This window comes from Manacus candei, unplaced genomic scaffold, assembly GCF_025592945.1.
Source record: "Manacus candei isolate 608988 ecotype Guabito, Panama unplaced genomic scaffold, ASM2559294v1 h1tg000059l, whole genome shotgun sequence".
NCBI lineage: Eukaryota > Metazoa > Chordata > Aves > Passeriformes > Pipridae > Manacus > Manacus candei.
The window spans coordinates 2,814,500-2,833,351 of NW_026138107.1; the positions used below are offsets into that span (position 1 = coordinate 2,814,500).

General features: G+C 46.5%; 1 protein-coding gene across 3 annotated transcripts in view; it reads right to left on the bottom strand.

Moving 5' to 3' along the window:
- SETBP1 (SET binding protein 1) overlaps positions 1–18,852 on the bottom strand; it is a 268,832-nt gene that overhangs the window by 234,662 nt on the left and 15,318 nt on the right. For all 3 annotated transcript variants that reach the window (XM_051803665.1, XM_051803666.1, XM_051803664.1), the window contains one exon: positions 14,215–14,875. In XM_051803665.1, coding sequence (XP_051659625.1) covers positions 14,215–14,706 — 492 coding nt within the window. In that variant the 5' untranslated portion in view covers positions 14,707–14,875. The remainder of the gene's footprint in view (positions 1–14,214; positions 14,876–18,852) is intronic.

The following is an 18,852-nucleotide window of genomic DNA, read 5'->3' on the forward strand; positions in this document are numbered from 1 at the left end:
AGCCAAGACCTCCCATCCTCTTTTGTGCGTGCACATCCTTGCTGATAGACCTGGGCTAGCCAAATGCTTTAACTGATTGGACCAGGCTCAGCTTTGCTGGATTGCCTGCACAAAGGTTGTGAAGGGCTTTGGTGAAGGCTTCCACATGAAAAGCACTGCAGATGTTTCCAGGGGTGTTATTCGAAGCTAAATTACTGCTTGGGGTAACTGTTTATACCAGGAATGCAAGGCAATGAAGTTCTCTCTTCCTACCACAATCCGGGTGCAGACGACGGCAGAACAAAAGCCTTTCGGGCTGCCTGAGACCAGGGAATCTCACCAGTGACATGGGAAGGCCACCACGAAGAGCCAGGGCATAGTTCAGTTTTCCAGTCTATCTACAGCTGGTCCTCTCCACCACAAGGGCTTAAAAAAGATGGAGGTCACGAGTACATGTCATGCGAGTCACTAAAGTTGTTTTATCAGAGACTCTCAATCAAAACTTGCTGCTTGGGCTTATTACAGCTGCTGGTCTACCAGGGAAATGTGCTGCTATTGAGCTGAATCCCCCCAAAATGTCAGCCTGGCTTCCCACCACTACCCACCTCGCTCTTCCTAACACTGTTTGTACTGCTTCAGGAGACAGTCCCTCCATCACTTTATCCAGTTTTAAACTAGCCACAGTTTGGTTCATCAGAAACACACCCAGCTTTTAGGTGATGTTGTACGATTAATAATATATTATTTAAAAAAATAAAAACGTTCTCAAGAAGGAAAGGGGAAAGGAAGGAAGAAAGAAAAACATACACAAGCGGGGGAAGGGGGAAAAAGGACAACAATCTGAGACTTTCAATGGGAATGTCCAAAAATAACACAAACAGGATCTCCCTGCCATCTGCTTCGATCCTCTCTGAAAGGCTTTCAAAGCAAAAAGCCTTGCCAAAACCTGACAAACAAAGCACTGAGCATCAGTTTTAATGGAATACCAATACTGCGTTCCCCCTTCCCCCCTTTTTGCTCCATAGACACACACCTTCCACACCCCTCCAGTTGCCAAATAAATGACACTATGCAAAAAAATTTGCTTCGGTTACGAAGCTGAATAAACAAGGAATAATTTTGCAAGTGGTCTCATATGTCTCTGCTTCTCTGCTTACAATGGGCACTAATAAGATTTGCCATAACTAATTCATTCTTTCACACCATTACTCTATTCTCTAACTTAAAAAAAAAAAAAGAAAAAAAAAGAATTAAATTCTGCATATCCCATGTGCATTTTTCTGCAACTTTCACACAGTTGAAACACAAGGGTTTCAACAGCAGAGCCCAGCCCTCAGAATACAGAGGCCTCTCAGTGAGGTTTAAAGGTGAGTTTTACTGAACCTAAAAGGAACAGAAGAATGTTTGTCACTTGTTTTCTTTGATTTTCCATTCTCATTTTTAAAAAAGAGATGTCTAACGGGATTGGAGGGAAACGGGAAGGCACAGAAGAGACGCAATCACAACACCAAAGGCAATGTGTTAGCACACAAAAAGTAGAAAATCTCAACTCCAAGGGCAGTGTGCTAGCACATACAAAGCAGAAGCAATATCCATTAGCTGCAAAAACCTGGAACTGTCCTATGTTTCCCTTCAGCCCGGCTAAGCAGAGCAAACACAAAGCAAACACCCAGCAGCAACACCCGGGACTCTGAGAATCCAGGCACCCTTCAGCCCACGCCGGCTCCTGGTCCTTCACAGTGCTAGGATGCAGAGATCTTGGTGAAGGGCAAAAAAACGTTTCTTTCTTGTTTTGATTGGTGGGCTCTTTGTAGGGAGTTTTTTTTTTTGTTTTGCTTTGTTTTGGGTTTTTTTTGCTGTTGGTTGGGTTTTGTCCAAGATTCACATCTCTCCCGACAGACTTAAGAAACAAACTCAAAATGCTTAAACCCACACTTCTTTGTTGCACTTTGTTCCCTCCGCGTCCCAGGAGCACACCTTCACCAGCGCTGATCAAGCTTCTTTTGCTTTTCTCTTTTAGAACATCTGAGGCCTAAATTACTTGAACAAACAAAGGAGCTTTCCCTCCCTCTCTCCCCCGCTGCCACCTCCCCCCATCAATGCCGGGTCTGCCCCTCCTCCTCCGGCACACAAATGGCCTCACACCAGACGGGGTGGAGGGAGGGCTCCCAATTACACCTCTTTATTAACGAGGGGCCACGGCGGGGAAGGGGCTGCAGCAGCGTGGGGTACAGACTGCGGCTGCTGGGGAGCGGAGGTCACGGGGAATTCCGCTGGGAAGGAGCCCGTGTGCCAGAGCTCTGGCCCCCACCTGCCAGCCCACCCCGTGCCACGCTGGGTGGGCACTGCTGGCCTGCCCCTCCACACACACACACATCTGGGAAAGGGTGGCAGGAAAAAAAAAGACCTGCAGGGCCCCCGGTTGTTTCTGGCAGCCTGTGGATGGGGTGAACTGAGAGGTGGTGGCGGGGGGGGGTGCTTTGAAACCACCAAGCCATGGGGTGGGCGCAAGGGTCCTGGCTGCAGTTGGAGCAGTGGAAGGTGGGATGCCTCCTTCAGTAGCCCTGGGTGAGACACCTCTGTCTGCCTCAGTTTTCTTCTTGAAAACCTTAGGAAAGTGCTGAATATCCATGTTCTTTTGTACTCTTCAGATATGAAGTAGGCCAGCGATGCTCTGCTCATGGCAAGGGGTTTGGAATGAGATGGTCTTTAAGATCGCTTCCAACCTAAACCATTCTATGACCTACAACAGGTACAGGACACTGCCTTCAATTTTCCATAAGTACCATCCATCATCTAGCTCCTTTCTCCCTATTTTTGTTGTGATTCATTTCCTTATTCTTATAGGAAAGACAGGAGGGAGATTTTTGAGAAAAAGTCATGGCCAAAATCAGAACTCTTTCCTTCTCTCCCATTTGAACCTCAGGCCACCCTTCACATTCACCCTTCAATGTTGTGATATCACACCTGATGATAAACTTTCTGAGCCCCTTGAGCCTCTTATTTACCCATCAGACCCTCTGCAGAGCTGCCTGCGTGGCTGTCTCCATCTGGCAGAGTCTAAATCCTCCTTTCTCCTTACCTCACTGTTTAAATTCCTCTCCCACTGGGCTGCTGCCTTTTCCTTAGGAACAAAGCACAGCCCCTGTGAGCAAACACTTCTACCCATCTGTGTCCAGCAGCCATGACAAAAACAGCTCCCCTTACTCCTAAAGGCCCCCATAATTTTTTCCCCAGACCTCACAACATGCTTAATGCCCTTTCTCACTCCCTCCCTACTCTCAAGACTATATTTGGTTGCCTTGTCCAGTCTTTAGATTTGTTTGTTTACAGATCTTCTTGCTACCTGTGCTTCTTGTTGAGTGCCTTTGGGGTCTGCCTATATCTGTGTTTTCGCACAAGTCTGTAGGCAGGCAGGGAAGATGCAGAAAGAAAAGGGGACTAAAAGGGGAGCATAAAGCATTTCGACTTTTTCTAGCCAGGGATTAACACATGGGTTTAAACAAGGGGACTCCCTTCCCAGCTGACAGCAGCAGCTGCAGCTTCTGACTTGCTCACAGAGTGGCAGGGAATCGAATCAAAGAGAAAAGAAGAAAGAGGACAACCCTTCCTTGGGGAGTAGGAAACACAATACGAGCTATTCTAAAATCCTTGAAAATACTGGCTTGGTTTTAGGTCAGGCTCTCCTTCCCCCTTCTGTCCTGTGTGCCCCCCCCCAAGCCCCCTCTCAACAAAGGGAAATTGGTATTTTTCAAAATTCTTCTGAAAGCCAACCCGGCAGATGGTTCTTTCCATGCCGGGGAGGGAACAAAAAGAAAAACCTGCCAGGATACACATCACTGAGATGTGACAAAAATGGGCATGGTGGCTGGCCTCTGACCCAGGGATTTCATAGACCTATTAAACCATGTGGCCAAGATGGACTGAGGCGACTTCTATCTGCAGCACGCAGCTGCTGTATCCCATGGGCTCGTGCTAAGTTTATTAGATTAAGTCAAGCCAGATAAACTGAAAAAAGACAGGGTTTCCATCTCCCACCTTTTCAACACCTTAGAACAATCTTCAACACCAACATCTAAGCAGGTGGAAGTGAAATTCAGCAGCTGAAATCACAATGTAATAATAAAAGGCTTGTTTAGACAGTAATTAGCAACAGTCCTACTTTACCAAAGTCTTACATATATATCAGTAATATGAACTCCTGCAGATGCAGAAAGCCAAGGGAAAGTCACTGTCAGCCCTATTATTACACTCAAATGCCTCAGGTTAAGGATCTAGGTGTCCATCACAAGCTGCTCTCCCTTTTCCTTAAGACATCCTCTTCCCTCTAGATGAACATCAACAAATTCCCACTCTCTTCGAGGGTGCCCCAAGCAGACCCCAGGGCTCTGCATCCCAAGCATCCAAGTTACCTCTGAGGATGAAGCATGACTTGGTTATGCACCACAGCTGCCAACCCAAGCACAGGGAGCAGCAAAGGGTGTGCTGCCCTACTGCAGAACTGCCCTGTGCTTCACAAATTCCCATGAAGCATGTTGGCAGTCACTGTCCCCCAGTGACTAATAACAGCTCCTGCCCACGCCCAGAGTCAGTGACCTAAGGACAGATCGATCCCTCCCCATCACACTCTTCCCAGTTCCTCCTGTGCTGTAGCCACAGAGAGAAACAGGCTTCCTCACCCACCCACCTCCCTCTTCAAATCAGGAATATAATTGTAAGTAATGCAATGGAATTAGGACCAGAGAGAGAAAAGGCTGGAGGGAATTTGTCCTAATGATTACATGAATTATTGAAGAAAAGTATCCCATGGAAAAGAAGAGGCTGTCTTTGGGAAGAGTGCTTCACCAGCTGAGTGATGGTGAACACAACATCAGAAAATGGACAAGACAAATTAATTATCCCCATCTAACCTGCACACAACATGAGATATAAGAAGTAGAATATGTTGCCAATCCAATAGCATCAGTTCCCAGTGGAAGATGCAATAAAACAAGTGCCTTCAAGCTCCTTGCTAATACACATTAGGCAGGTGACTAATGTGGAGACTGTCCCTGCAGCTTCTGGCGGGAAGCAGAAATGAGGGCTAATCAAGGTCCTCTTAGTGCTGCTGCTCCCCAGTGGAAAAAAAAATCTGCCTCAGGTCTACTTGTCTTAGTGTTAAGGGTAAGCTTTCATCAAATTACCCCACTGGGAATACAGCAGGTAAAGTTTAGGTGAAGCTACCCAGGCCAGCACAATGTTCTAGCACATACAGAGGAGCAGGGAAGACTACTGATAAAAGTCCATTTAGAAATTACAGTGTAAGGTCTGTCTCCAAGGTATGAGGAAACTGTTTCCTACAACATCCTCCTGGGAGAAGTGTTTGCCAAGCACAGTCACAGAAGCACCAGGTGGGGACCCGGTGACCTGCCCTGCGGTGAGGCAAGGGTGTGATCAGTGGTGACACATCCAGTGTCCACTGCTCAGCCCTCTCCTTGTCAGATAGAGTCATCAGCAAGGAGAGAGGGGCCCTGGCCTCTGGCTCATTTGCTCCTGTCACTGCATTCCTTCCGAAAGGGAGAGCATTGGGCAACTCGAAATTACCCACAAATCCCCTCAGGGCTGATTCTCATCTTTCAGCCATGTGGAAGGAGAGCAGCTCACATGAAGGTAGGACCGCAAAGTACTGAGATTCCTCAATGAACCACCCAAGTTTACAGTGGTAGAGCCGTTGTAACACTGATGTCAATAAAAGATACCATCTCTTTACAAACCTCACCACCCAGGTGAGGCAGAACCATGGGAAACTGATCAGGAGATAATGAGTCCTCCAGTAGATATTCCTCATTTGACTCTTACCACATTTTAGGGCTTACAGACCAGAAGGGATTATTAAGGGCATGTAGGTCAACCGATTGCATGCTGGCCCTGAAACTCCACCCCCTCATTTCTGCTTACAGCCCTAACTCTTCGCTAAATTTTATTTTTAAGTGAGCAGTGAAGATGCGGAGAGTTAACGATTTTGAAACAAACTGACCAGTTTAAATGAGACCTAGAAGAGGATTGATTTCCAGAAGGACTCTCCACTCAGTGCTTGGAGTTCAGGCCACTACCTGGGAGACTCAGTTGTGTCATGGTTAAGCAACCACAGCTCAGTGAAAAAGGTCTGAGTGTTACCCTGGCCTGCGACAGGTTCCTTGAGTGAATTACTTAATCTTATTACTCTATTTCACATTCTGTACTAAGAGACAAGATGGTTCCATTTATCCTCCTCTATACAGAGCTTGTGAAATTCTAGCAGGATCTCCTGATGCCTTCGTACAGGACCTGCCAGCAGCAGACGTGGATGTACAATAGGAACATGAGACACCACCTTAAAGCGAGCCTGGTAGAGACCCACTTAGTTCTGCAAACACGGCTGCAGGTGACTGTCTGTCTTGAATGACCGTGTCCTCATCTTCAGCAATTCTGTCTTAGCCACAGTCCAAGCCACATCTCAGACGTACAACCTCATCTGCAGCCTGCAGTAAGACACCTTAGCCCTTATGCTATCCTTTTCACTGCTAGCCCACAGATCCAGCAAAAAAAAAACAAAAAAAAAGAAAAAGAAAAAGATAATATCGAGATGTTTGGTGTGATACCACCCTGAAGAAGTGGAGTTTGCTATCCATCATACTTGGAAGCAGTGTCATGCTACTGGTGCATACAACATGGCTTGAGAATCCCTCTCCTGATAGCAACCACCTGCAGCTCAGAGTCCAAATATAATCACGATGTAGAAATAGCACTTCATGTCCTGAAATGAAGAAGCCAACAGCTACTGGTCTAATTCATGTTAGAGGTCATGGCAAGAAATGGAAAATAACGCTCTTAGGAAAACACAGCTAACTGGACTTGTCCTCAAGTGTCACATATCAAGTGGAATCAATTTAACGTTCAAGAGTTGGAAAAGTCTCAGCACAAAAACCAAAACAATGCATGTTTATTCTGGATATTTTTAGACTGGTTTCCTAAGGAAACAAGGCTAACATGGTTCACACTGTGTTTGTGTGCATGTGAATGCACACACAAACTCCTTGCCTTCATGATCCTCTCCTCAATGTTTTTGGAATATTTTGCCCAGTTTTGATCACATTTGATGGAAGAACAGAAATCTTAGTGATACAATATTCTAACAAATTTTGTTCAAATTGTTCACTGGCCAGAAGAAAGGGATCCCTGGGGGGCTCCCAAAGAGGGCTTGGCCAGCAAGTTCACTTATCACTAGACACCAGAGAAATCACATACTAGGAAAGTGGTCAGAAACCAATTTTCACAAGTTTCAGTGCTCTTAGAAAAAGCAAAAAAAGAGACAAGCTGAGGGCACCAGGTGAACCCACACTTTACATTCAAATGAGCTCAGATGGGTCCGTCACTCAGTCCCACTGGCTGGGCAGAAGAATGGGGACAGCAAGAAGCCCATCTGGGAATGAAGCATTTGAAGAATTAGATCTGAGCTGAGGGGGCTAGCTGGGCGTGTCTGTGTGTGTGTGAAAAAGCAATTAAGGATGAAAAATCTGGAGGTAAATCAGAAGATATCTGTGGTCGGGTGTGCCTGGAAGGGGAGGGAAGGAAGCGCTGCATGCAAAAGCTGGTGCTGGAAGAACATGATCATGTACATGAAGGACTGACACCCAAAACCTCTGCGAATGAAGACACAACCAGTTTGCAGCCCTGGGTGCACAAGCCAGCACATCACATCTCCATCTCTGTTAGCCTGGAGGCCACAGTGCTTTCGAAACAACCCACGTGTGCTGACTTGGCCAAGTGTTTACAAGGCTGCAACAGCAGTACCCATCTCCTCCTGCGGTTGGGTGGCTGGGACTAAGGACCTCCAGCTCTATCCCCAGCTTCCTGCACTTGTCCCAGTTGCTTCACAAGTTGCTTTCCTGCAATGTCTCCGCAACCCCAAAAACCAGATCCGCGGACGTTTTGTCACGCTTTGAAGGGAACAACACAGCACAAGCAAACAAGGAAATGTCACAGAGGGCCATCGAAACTCAGCTGTGGGAGGAAGAGACTGCTGCAAAACAAAGCCTGTCGTCAACACAGACAGGCTCCCCAGGCCCTGGTCATATGGCAGCTAATCAAATGCACCAAGTCTTCCTTGTTTGGCACTCAGTATTCAGCAGAAAAAGCCTGCTTACATTTCCTCAGCCCATCCCTTCATTGCCAGACGTTTGCTTCTTTAAGACACACTTGACTAGATGAAAAAAAAGTCACAGTTCTTTGGGAGCAGACAGTGAGGGATGGGCATCAGCTGGCTCAGGCAGAGCACTGAGCTGGAAAAGACACTCTGCCTTATTCCTGTCACAAGATATCTGTGACATGATGCAATACAGACACTTCTCCAGTAAGTTTGGAGGAGAAGGAAGGGTTAAGACCTGGGATCCAGCCCTTCCTGCTCTTCATAGAGAGAATCGAACCACCTTCAGGAGGGACCAGCTTCCTCCAGAGGCTGTGGGGGATCAAGAGGACTCAGTTCCCAGTCTGGGAACCTCAGGTGCCTTCAAGGACCAAGACGAACGCAAAGGGTTCTCAGGTCCTAGAAAAACTGGTTTCTTAAGCAAAGAAATTAATTTCTTCACAAAGAAAAAATTATTCCTGCTTTCTTCTTGAGGGGATCCTAAGGTAGTTGTGGTGGGAGAGCACCAAACTGCAGGTGTTTCATTTGTGCCTTCAACAATGCGGTAGGAAAGAAAAGCTAGCCTAAAGGAAACCTGGGATGAGTATCAAAGAGCTGAGCTGGTGTAGATTTGCACCCGTACACTTGTGTAGAAAGACTGTAAAAACACTAGGAGCCTTGTGCCTGTTGGAGCAGCTCTGAATTGATCTCTCAGCTTCTCAAAAGCCAGTTTCACCTTAAAGGCAACTTGAAGAACACTCCTCCCCTGTGTTGGCACTTCTGGGGCTCTACCAACGTGCCATAACCTGGGAAGAGGCTGAGGTCTACTCTGCTGGTGTAAGCATCAGATAACCTGCCACAAGCACCATTCAGAGCAGCCTCAAGGCTTTGCTGAGTAAGAGTAAGGACTAAATCAGCACAGAAACAGGTCCAGGCTCAAAGGGCTGTGGATGCTGCATCCTTTGGGAAAAGAAAAAAAAAAAAAAAGAAAAGAAAAGAAAAAGAAGCTGTAAATCAAATCCTGCCACTTCAATCAGGTACAACGACACACAAATATGCCTTCTCCTCCTCCTCCTTGCTAAGCCCCACACAGCACAGGGAGCGAGCACTTACGTCAACTCCCCGAGCCACGTTTGGGATCGCAACAGGAAGAGCTGACTCAGAAGACATCTCACACGGCGGATGCCCTTAGCAAAGAGGAATAAGCAAGCAGGATGAGCAATTGGATGATTATGCACACAAATCACTGGGGAGAGGAGTCCGGCACAGGGGTAATCCAGCAAGAGCTGCGGATGCACACGAGGACCTGGAGGGAAAGTGCAATGTGCAGTCAGCAATAAAAACAAGGGGGAAGGAGAAGGAGGGGGGAAGTGCTCATGATCTTCTGGAAGAAGGAGGGGTGCAATGGTGAAAGCACATGAATGAGAGTCCTTCAGGAAAGGTGAGCCGTGGGAGAAAGTTGCGTATGTGGGGCAGGGGAAAGGAAAACTATGAATTGAAAGTGTTGGAACTGTTTCCTGCAGAGAAATGGCAAAGACACCTACAGAAACTCAAAGGAAAAAAAAAATTGCAAGAAAATCCAAAGATAGAGCTTCCTCTGCACACAAGGAATCTTTGCTTCCAATTCACTTGCTGCCGTGCTTATCTGTTAGCAGTAAAATGCATTCACCCATCCCAAGCTCTCAAAAAACCCTAGTGCACTAATAATTACAAAAAAAAAAAAAAAAAGTTTACATCCCCTGAAGAGGGACATTATGCATATGATGAAAGCTCCAAAGAAACTTTGTCAGGCTATGCTTAAAGGAAAAAAAGGTGGAAAACGAAGTGTTTGCAGACAGAACAGACAGAAGAGCAAATGCAGGGAAGGGGTGAAAAAAGAAATAAAACAAAACCGAGGAAATACTGCTCATCTGGGGCTTGTTAAATGCTACATGACAGACAGGGAATGCTGATGGATTGCTTCACTGCATTTGGTGCCATACTTTCAGTGTCCTTCCAGACTGATAGCATGTTTCCTTATCTAAAGGAAAAGGCACCTTTAGTGATGCTGAGGATGCTGGACTTTAGCAACCCTGGTGCAGATGGGTGAGCAGCATGCCAGCATGCCAGCAGGACATCCTTTGGGCTCCTGGCTTTTTTCTTCCCTCTCTCTCTCTCTCTCTCTCCAATCAGACTAAATGAAATAGAGCTATTTGTGGGTTTAGAAGTGGCAGCGGTTCAGCCCGCTCCATCCCCAGGTGCCAAAGGGTTGAAATAAGAGAAAACTCTTACAGAACATTTGTGCACTTTCCAATTGCCACACAAGTAGCCGCAGGAACAGCCCAAGCTACGATTCATCTTCTGAGCAGTCCCAGAAAAAGGGTTAGGAAGCTCTTATTTTCAAGCAGGGGAAACTGATGTGAAATTTGGCATGGTCAGGACTTGAAAGAAACCCCAAAAGTTGTTGGGTTGCAGCCAAGCCCTCAAGCCAGGAGAGCAGAGGTTCCCAACACTGATGCTCTCTCATCCCCTCCCCACTCCAGGGCATCAGCAGCCGCACCCAGCAAGATCCTCTCCTGAATTCCCTCCCTTCCCATTCAGGATCACATAACATCCCTGGGGCGATTGCTCACATGGAGAAGCAACATGAGGAAAGTATTTAATGCATGTTTATGTCTTTTAATATAGTGTAGCAGCTGGAATCAAAGGCAGAAACCTCAGGCTTCGGCACATGAGTATCATGACTCTCCACAGAGCCCCCTTCTAATCACTGCCACTCTCTGGACCAGAGCTTTAGAAATCAGGCACTAACCTCTATTGCCTAATTAGCAGAGCAGTGTAAGGCTTAGGAGCAGGCATATCTTCTTCCTCCCTAAGTGGCCACAGAATAAATGTTATACCCCCAGTTCACAGTCCCTTTTTACATTGCTGGCATTACCAGTCCTTTGTGTACCCACATGCTGTTACTTAAATTGCTTCCATGTTTTCATTACTTGCCCTCTGTGCTATGTGTATTGAAACTCCTGCAAGAAAGCTGAAGTGGTATTTCAAATACTGAGGACTACTGGAGATGTGGCTGGAAATATTATGCAACAAGCTAAAGTGATTTTTCAAATCCTGATAGAGTTTGCACTTCCTCGGGAGGAAAAATAAATTCGGGTGCTACTCCATGAGGTGCAGGACAACCACTCCCACCCACCAGAGACACAAGAATGGCAGCTCGGTCTGGGAGGCCTATGTGTGTTCCCTGCATCCATGAGCAAGGTGGTAAACCCAAATAATGATGCTGCTCCCATGTGCAAGGGAAATGTGTGTGTTGGGCCAAACTCTCCTGGCAAAAATCCATGGAGGACAGTGGAGTGATGCCAGCTGAAGGTCTGGCCCACTCGTTTAAATGTGTTGTTCCTTCCTGCTGCTGCCAGTAGCTGCTTTTCTGGAGCTTGTGCTGATTAAAGCAACAGGCAATCAAACAGCCTAACGCCGAAATTTCAAAACCGCTAGAATCGTTTAAATGTGACAATCATTTTTTTTTCCCCCAGCCACTACTACTACAGCTCTCAGTGGTTCTGCAAGCACACACAGAAGGCTCCTGTGTGCTCTGCTTTCCCAGGGAAACACAGAGTTGGACCAGAGAGCTACATCTCCATGCGAGTTTCAACTTGCTCTTTCCTCCTAATTATCTTCCCCAAAAAATTTCTGTACCTGCCACAAGACACACGCGTTGGCCATGGAAGAAATTACGCTGGCAGCACTGGAACTTTTCTCCCACTCACTTCCAGCCTTCGCTTCCTGCAGTGCCTTTCATCACCCCATAGATAGGAGACGTTCACAGCCTGATCCTGAAACCCGCGAGCTGAGAGGCAGCCGTGTGCAAAATCCCTCCGGCTGCAGGGATGCAGGTTATTTCTCACCCCGGTGTTGCAGGCTGTAGGTGTCTCCAGGCATCAAACCCCTTGAGATCACAGCACCAGGGCCTTCCAGATCCCTGCTGGGGACATCTCTGCCGCAGCTGTGTCCCAGCAGCTGCCGCCCGGCAGCCGTTGGGTGTTATGCTAATGGATGCACCGGAGCAGCAGCCCTCCACCCATCTGCTCAGAGCATCCACCTGCTGGGTGGTAGGGGGTTTTTTGTTCGTTTTAATGGCCAGATTAGACCAGTGCTGACCCAAAGCGCTCCCAGCCTGAGCACAGGGTGTGAACACAGCCCCAGCCAGCTCAGACCTCACAGCACAGGTGCAAGCTGGATGCAGCCACGTCTGCTTCTTTCAAACTCCTTGTCCTGCTGCAATTAAAGTCTCACCCTGAGCATAACCACGCTAACAAGGTGCATTTTTAGTTATTGTTCACATAGGGTTTGTTTGGTTTTTTGTTTGGTTTTTCTTGCACATAACTTCCTTATACTTTGCTTTATTTATTCAACCTTTTCCAATGACCCCACACAGGAGAGAATACACCTTCCATACCCATCTGACTGCGTGATAAATAGAAATGAAAGCTCTGATTTCTATGCAGTCATTTTCTTCACAGTCATTGCATGGTAGGCAGTGGTTTGCAATTCGTTTTTTCTCCCTGTGTGACCATGGAAGGATTGCTTGTGACACTTTTGCTGTCACCAAGCATAGTCTCAGGCAACTGCTGCTTCCTCTGAGACCTCTGCAAGCATTCAGGGAGGAAAGGAAAATCGATATAAGACATTGCTTGATGCTAAGACAGCCCATCCTTCCCAATAGGTGGGAAAATCCCTTCTTAGTGTGTTATAGGGCCAAACCTCTGCTGTGCTAAAAAGAGGTGCTCCTTTCATGGCCATAGACTGTGCCACTTAGCAAGATTGTTGTTTGTTTCCCTCCCCTCCTCCCAAATTCAGCTTGTAAGAAAAGTACTCCAAGACTGAGTGATGTTAACCTCCCTGGGCTCTGCCTTGAGTCAATGGAAAGTGTTGAAGCTTCAAAAAGTAGTTTTGAGTTATGAAAATTTTAGTTTAAGTCAGTCAGCTGAGGAGGGTTTCTCCAGGGAGAAGTGGTGGCAATTAGCCTCCTCAAGGCTTCACATAAGCCTCTGAGCATCCATCAAGTGCATAATGTATGGGAAAAGAGGGATCAAAGCTGTATGAGCAGGAAAACCAAGTCATGCCCCAAGCTCTAATCAGTGGGTGCCTACATCCTAGATGAATTTGTCCAGGTTTTGGAGATACTCATGAGTCTTTCATCAAATCTGGCTTCCTGACTGAACTCATCATGGTGCCCACATGCTACTAAGGAGGCAGAGGTGAAGTATTTGTATTTGACCTGACCAAAACTCTTTTTCTAATGACTGGGACAGAAAACACCACTACACCCAAAAAATCATGGGCAGTCCCCAGCAGTGCTGCTTAATACACTCAAATTCATTTTAAGAACTAGCTGTGGGAGACACTACTGAAAATTCAAGCCAACAGTAAAACAAAAGGGTGCTCCAGAAAACAGCTCATACAAGGAAAGGATTTTCTTTCTTTTCCCATCCTTGACTAAATGAAAAAAATAAAAAAAGATCCATTTTTCCCCAAACATAAAGTACCAAGAATTTCTCTGCAGAAGGATATTTCAAGGAAATGATAAGCATCTGGAAGAAAATGAGACTTATAATGGAAGTATTTTCTGTGGCATAACTGTAGTGCTGCTCGCACAATGCTGTAATCAAGAATAATGGAGCCCTTCACCCAGAATACAGGAATGAATTCAATTGTTCACTGTGCACATACCTCTATTTTAAAAATGCAGTTGAATGCTTTAACTGCCAAAAGGCTCGAGCATTAGCGCTCAGGCACAAAGCAGTTGAGAAGTGGGCTCCTTCATTTCTCACTCGTGTAATGATTAATCTTAAAACTCAATTACACACAAAAATAGAAGAGGCCCTGTTGAACTTTTGATCCCTTCTGAATTGTTTCATCTGAAGGATAGTTCAAGATCATTCCCGATGTGTATGCGGTGGTGTGGGATGACACCCGCCCCGTGCTCCTCCATGGCCAAACCTTGCCAAGGTTATGCCTTGGATACAAACTGTTTGAGCAGGTTTATTCCTCCCTTCTCCCTCTGCTCCCAGGAGAAATTGGAAATATTGTGAAAGGACAGGACTTACCTTCTTTTTGGAGTGTGATCTGTCCTCCTCTTTAGCTGTTTTGCTGTTTTTCCCAGTTCTGGAAAGCTTCTGCTCCCCAGACTGCTTGATGGTGATTTTGATCTCGGGAGGGCAAATATAGTTCTCCAGGTTCTTTGGGGGCTTCTTCGCTCTCTTGGTGGTCTGGATCTTTAGCTTTAAACTCCCCTCTGTGAAGTTTGCCTCCTTGATGGAAAACTCCTGCTCCTCCAGGCCATCTCCCGCCACCCACTTCTCGCTGTCCGCATTGGAAGTGGAATCCACGTCTCTTCCAGAACCCAGCTCATCCTCTTCCTCTGGCTCCAGCCTCTCACTGCTCACTGGGATCCCCTTCCCCGAGCCTGCTGCAGGCAGCATCGTCTCCCCTGCGCAGCTGGAGACAGGAGGAGGCTTCGTGGAGGTGACAGCAGCAGGCAGAAAATCTGCCTCGCCTCCTCTCTGCCGGGAGCTGCTCAAAGTCTCCCTGGGCTCCATAGCAATACCACAATGCCCTGGAGTTTTGTTGGAGGGAAGGGGAGTGCGGGAGGGGGTGAGGAAAGCAAGGGCAGCTGTGATCCCAAGGAGCGAATGGTCACTGTCCACCAAATTCAATGTCCTGGTCACCCAGAGGCTGCAAGTTGCTCAGAAGAGACCAAATCTGCCACTGCCAAAAGAAAGAAGAAGAAAGAGAGGAAGTTAGCACACATACACACATATCCAGTGAGGGTGAAACAGGGCACAGGGCAAATTCAGGCTTCCCCTGTAGCATCCCAAGGGCTTTCCTTGAAGCAAAATGGGAACTGAGGCTCACCAGCATTTCTGAGGGCTGGACCTGGTATCACAAAGCAAAGAACAATAGCCACATGTACTGGTAAGCTGATGAAAATGAATATATATATATATATATAAACCAAAATACCCGAAATTGTTCTCTAAATCCAAACGTCTTCAACTCAACTTAGGAAATAAAGGAGGGGACAGCCAGTTTTCCACAACCATGAACCTCCCCCTTTACTTCAAAACTGTCACTGTCACAGCGTTTTCAGAGGGGGAAAAAAAGTAGAGGCAGATACTTGCCTTGGGTTTAACAATAATGCACTGATCAGAGCACAGAAAACATGGTGCTGCCCTCTGAATCACTAAACTCTCTATTTCCCCATTTCCCAGGTATGAGAGAGAGATGCCCTTGGCAGCCAGGTATTCTGATCTCAAAGTTTTCCAGAGTTCCTCATTCCCTTGGCTACCACTGCTCTGTTGTAGAGACTTGGGCTGGCTGATGCACTGACTGTGCTCTTATCCTTGCAAATTTTGTCTTTCTTTGGAACATCAGAGATGGAACCCTCTGATATGGAAGCACTCGTACTTGGTACCTTATAAAGTCTCAGCTAAAGTTAAGGGGAAAAGCTGTGAATGTTCAACTGAAGCAAAAGTTGTGTCACCCAATGACATGAAAGACTAATATCAAATATCTTGTTAAAAATAACACTTATACAGTGTTTTTTAAAGGTATTGAGGTGTTTTCACACATCCTCCTTAAAACCCCCCTATTGGCACACCCCCACATGTATCCATCATTGGCAAGCCAGTTTAGGTTACAGAATTAGCAGAGGAGTCTACAAAACTGTACCCTTCAAAATTAGCAGAGAAAAATAAATATATTTTCTGCTACTGTAGGAGAAACAGCTCCCCAGTGGATCAGAGTAACACTTTTGGCATATGGAGAAGGAAACAAGAAGGCACTGCGAGGAGTAGGTGCATAGGGTGCAGACCGACTCTGTCAGCAACAACTCCCTGCTAGATTAGCTCTGCTACACTCAACTCAACTGCAATCAGGATCTGAGCACAGCCAGGGATTTCCTAGATCATTCTTAGCAGCAATATATAAAGGAGAAGCAAAGATGTCATGCTACCTATCACCAAATCAGAACAGCAATGTCAGTGTAGACTAGCCTGAAACACAGCTCAACTGGAAAAAACACATCCTTGTACCACTGGCTTCTTTCAGCTTTTTAAAGGTCCCTTGCAGGAGCTTGAAATTCAACAAGAAGTAATAACAAGCACCTTTTATTAGTTATAGATCCACATTTACACTGGAGCTTGGCCATGGGTCACTTGTCTGACCTGGGCACATATGGCTACTAATGAAAAGTCCTAAGCATCCTAGAGCTCCATGAAATCATTAGGTGACCTCCACCCAAGTCCCAGCAGACACAAATTCAAATAAAGTTCCCATAAATAGCACAAGCTGACAACTCAAGCAGAAAGAGAAAAAGAAGAAAAAAAAAGGGAGAACTCAGAGCCTCAATTGCCATCTGGCCTTAGAAATGGTTTCTGTAGCTCACAGGAGATAGAAATACACCATTAAAACACTTGTACTTAAGTTGCACATCTCCTGGAAATAGGGGGAAAGACTCATTTCCCAGAGCTGCTGCCACTGGTCTCATTTAAGACGATCTTGAGGAACTAACAGACCCAAGGTTTACTGCGTACCCACCCTGATCACCCTGAGGTCAGCAGGTCTCTCCACTTCACCACCTGGGAAACAAGGATCACGCTTACCTCCTTCAAACCCATTCTGGAGTGGGTTAGTTAATGTCCTTGCATAGTTTCTAACCCAAGTGTTTACCGTGTGGTAGTTGCTAATTACTAACGCAATTAGTACGTTAAAGCCACCCAGCTGCAAGGAACTGCTCCACCTAATTTACTGGCTTTGCACCTTGCCTTGCCTCTCCTTTGTGCCTGTGGAGGTGATGGGAGTCAGAGCTGCCACCTTCCTCTTCCAACCCGTCCAATAAAAAAAATTAAAAAAACACAACAAAAAACCCCAAACACCCCCTTCCCTCCCCATCCCCCCCAAACTATCTTATTTATCTGCCATTTTGCATTGTTAATCTACTTGGAGAGGCACACAATGTACAGCACACTCCTGGGCTGCAACACAAACACAAGGTGGTAAAAGCTCGGCGGTGGTGCAGCATTCCAGAGAGTTACTGCTTTGGTATGCACGCATGTACAATGGGCACTCTGTGCCGGCCTCCGCCCACAGGCTTTTAACCTCTCTCACTGCTGGCTGGAAAGGGAAGGCTCTGGCAGGCAGCACCTAACTCAGCACGATGAGTCTGCAGCCACCAAGGCTGCAAAAGGAAGGGACCACGGCCACCACACCACAGACACCCGGGTATCGAACGAACCCACTTGGTGCCTTGTGTTCAACGGGAGCTTAAATACAGCTCGTGGCTGCATTTAAGAGCCTGCAGAAAGAGCCAGGAAGGGCCTTTCAGGTTTTCAGTCACTGGGTAATGTTTTTTATGGAGGGTGAATAAAAACCCAGGTTTCTGCACTGAAGTCTGGTTGTGGGTCTTGGACCCAAACTCTGGGTCATAATGTCCAAACACTCATCCCAGCTTGGCTGTGTGCCTCCAGGTCAGTGTAAACAGGCAACAGATGAATAAAGTCATTGCATTACACCCATGTCAGATGAGTCCATGCCAAATCCACCTTAAAATCCAACTTAAAAATATTGGCCTCCTGTTCTGCCAAGAGCTTGCAGATGATATCAACAGACCCGCAGGTAGCAACAAATAACCCTGTGCTCAAACGCTGCACACAGAATTAACTGGGTCATTGTTTTAAGAATCTTCTTACTCTCCTCCAGGGTTAATAGTTAAATGATTTGGGTACAGGGACATCACACTCGTCTTTCTAGTTTGGGCAGGCTACCTGTGCTTTGACTAATTAGAAATAGCACTTCAGGCTTCTGAATGTGTAACCTTTATTGGAAACCTCCCTACCTCCCCTCTCCAGGGTGCCTGTGAGCAGAATCATAGAGTGGTTTGGGTTGGAAGTGATCTTAAACCTCATCTAGTTCCAACCCCTGCCACAGGCAGGGGCACCTTCCACCAGACCAGGTTGCTCCAAGCCCTGTCCAACCTGGCCTTGGACACTTCCAGAGATGGAGCAGCCACAGCTTCTCTGGGCAACCTGTGCCAGGGCCTCACCACAGTCACTGGGAAGAATTTCTTTCTAATATTCAAACTGCACTTACTCTCTGTTGGTTTAGAGCCATTCCCCCTTGTCCTACTGCTGAAGAGTTCTATTTCTATTTAAACATCCAAGACATGTGGACTACCACCTGGAACTTATCCTTCCAGGGCTCCAATGCTCTGCAGCATCAAGTCCTGTTCAATAAGCAGCTACAGAAGTGTCCAAATTAAGCTCACAGAGGAAAGTGTTACTGCTAGCAGGCTTCCTGCAGTCAAGTTAAATTTGAGGAGGATAATTCACAGGTGAATGACAACAAATTTCACAGAAGTTGGCATTAGCTCTTAATTAGGGAGACATTCACGCTTCCTCTGATAAGTACTGAGAAATAATCAAATGCCTGCTTGCTCAGCCTTGCTCCCAGTGCTCAGGTTTCTTATCAGCTCCTTTGGGTCATACTGGATGTCTTCCATTAAGGGTTCTGAATACATTCCTTTCTCCTGCCTCAGGCAACTGCTCATGCTTGTAAGTATTCAGATGCCAGGGCTATAAAGTGATTAAAGTGAAAATTTGCTGAGGACAAAAACAGAGGTGAGAGCCCGTAGGAGGTGGGGAGAAATCCACCTGTTTGGGATTCTCCATTAAATGAAAGTGGACATA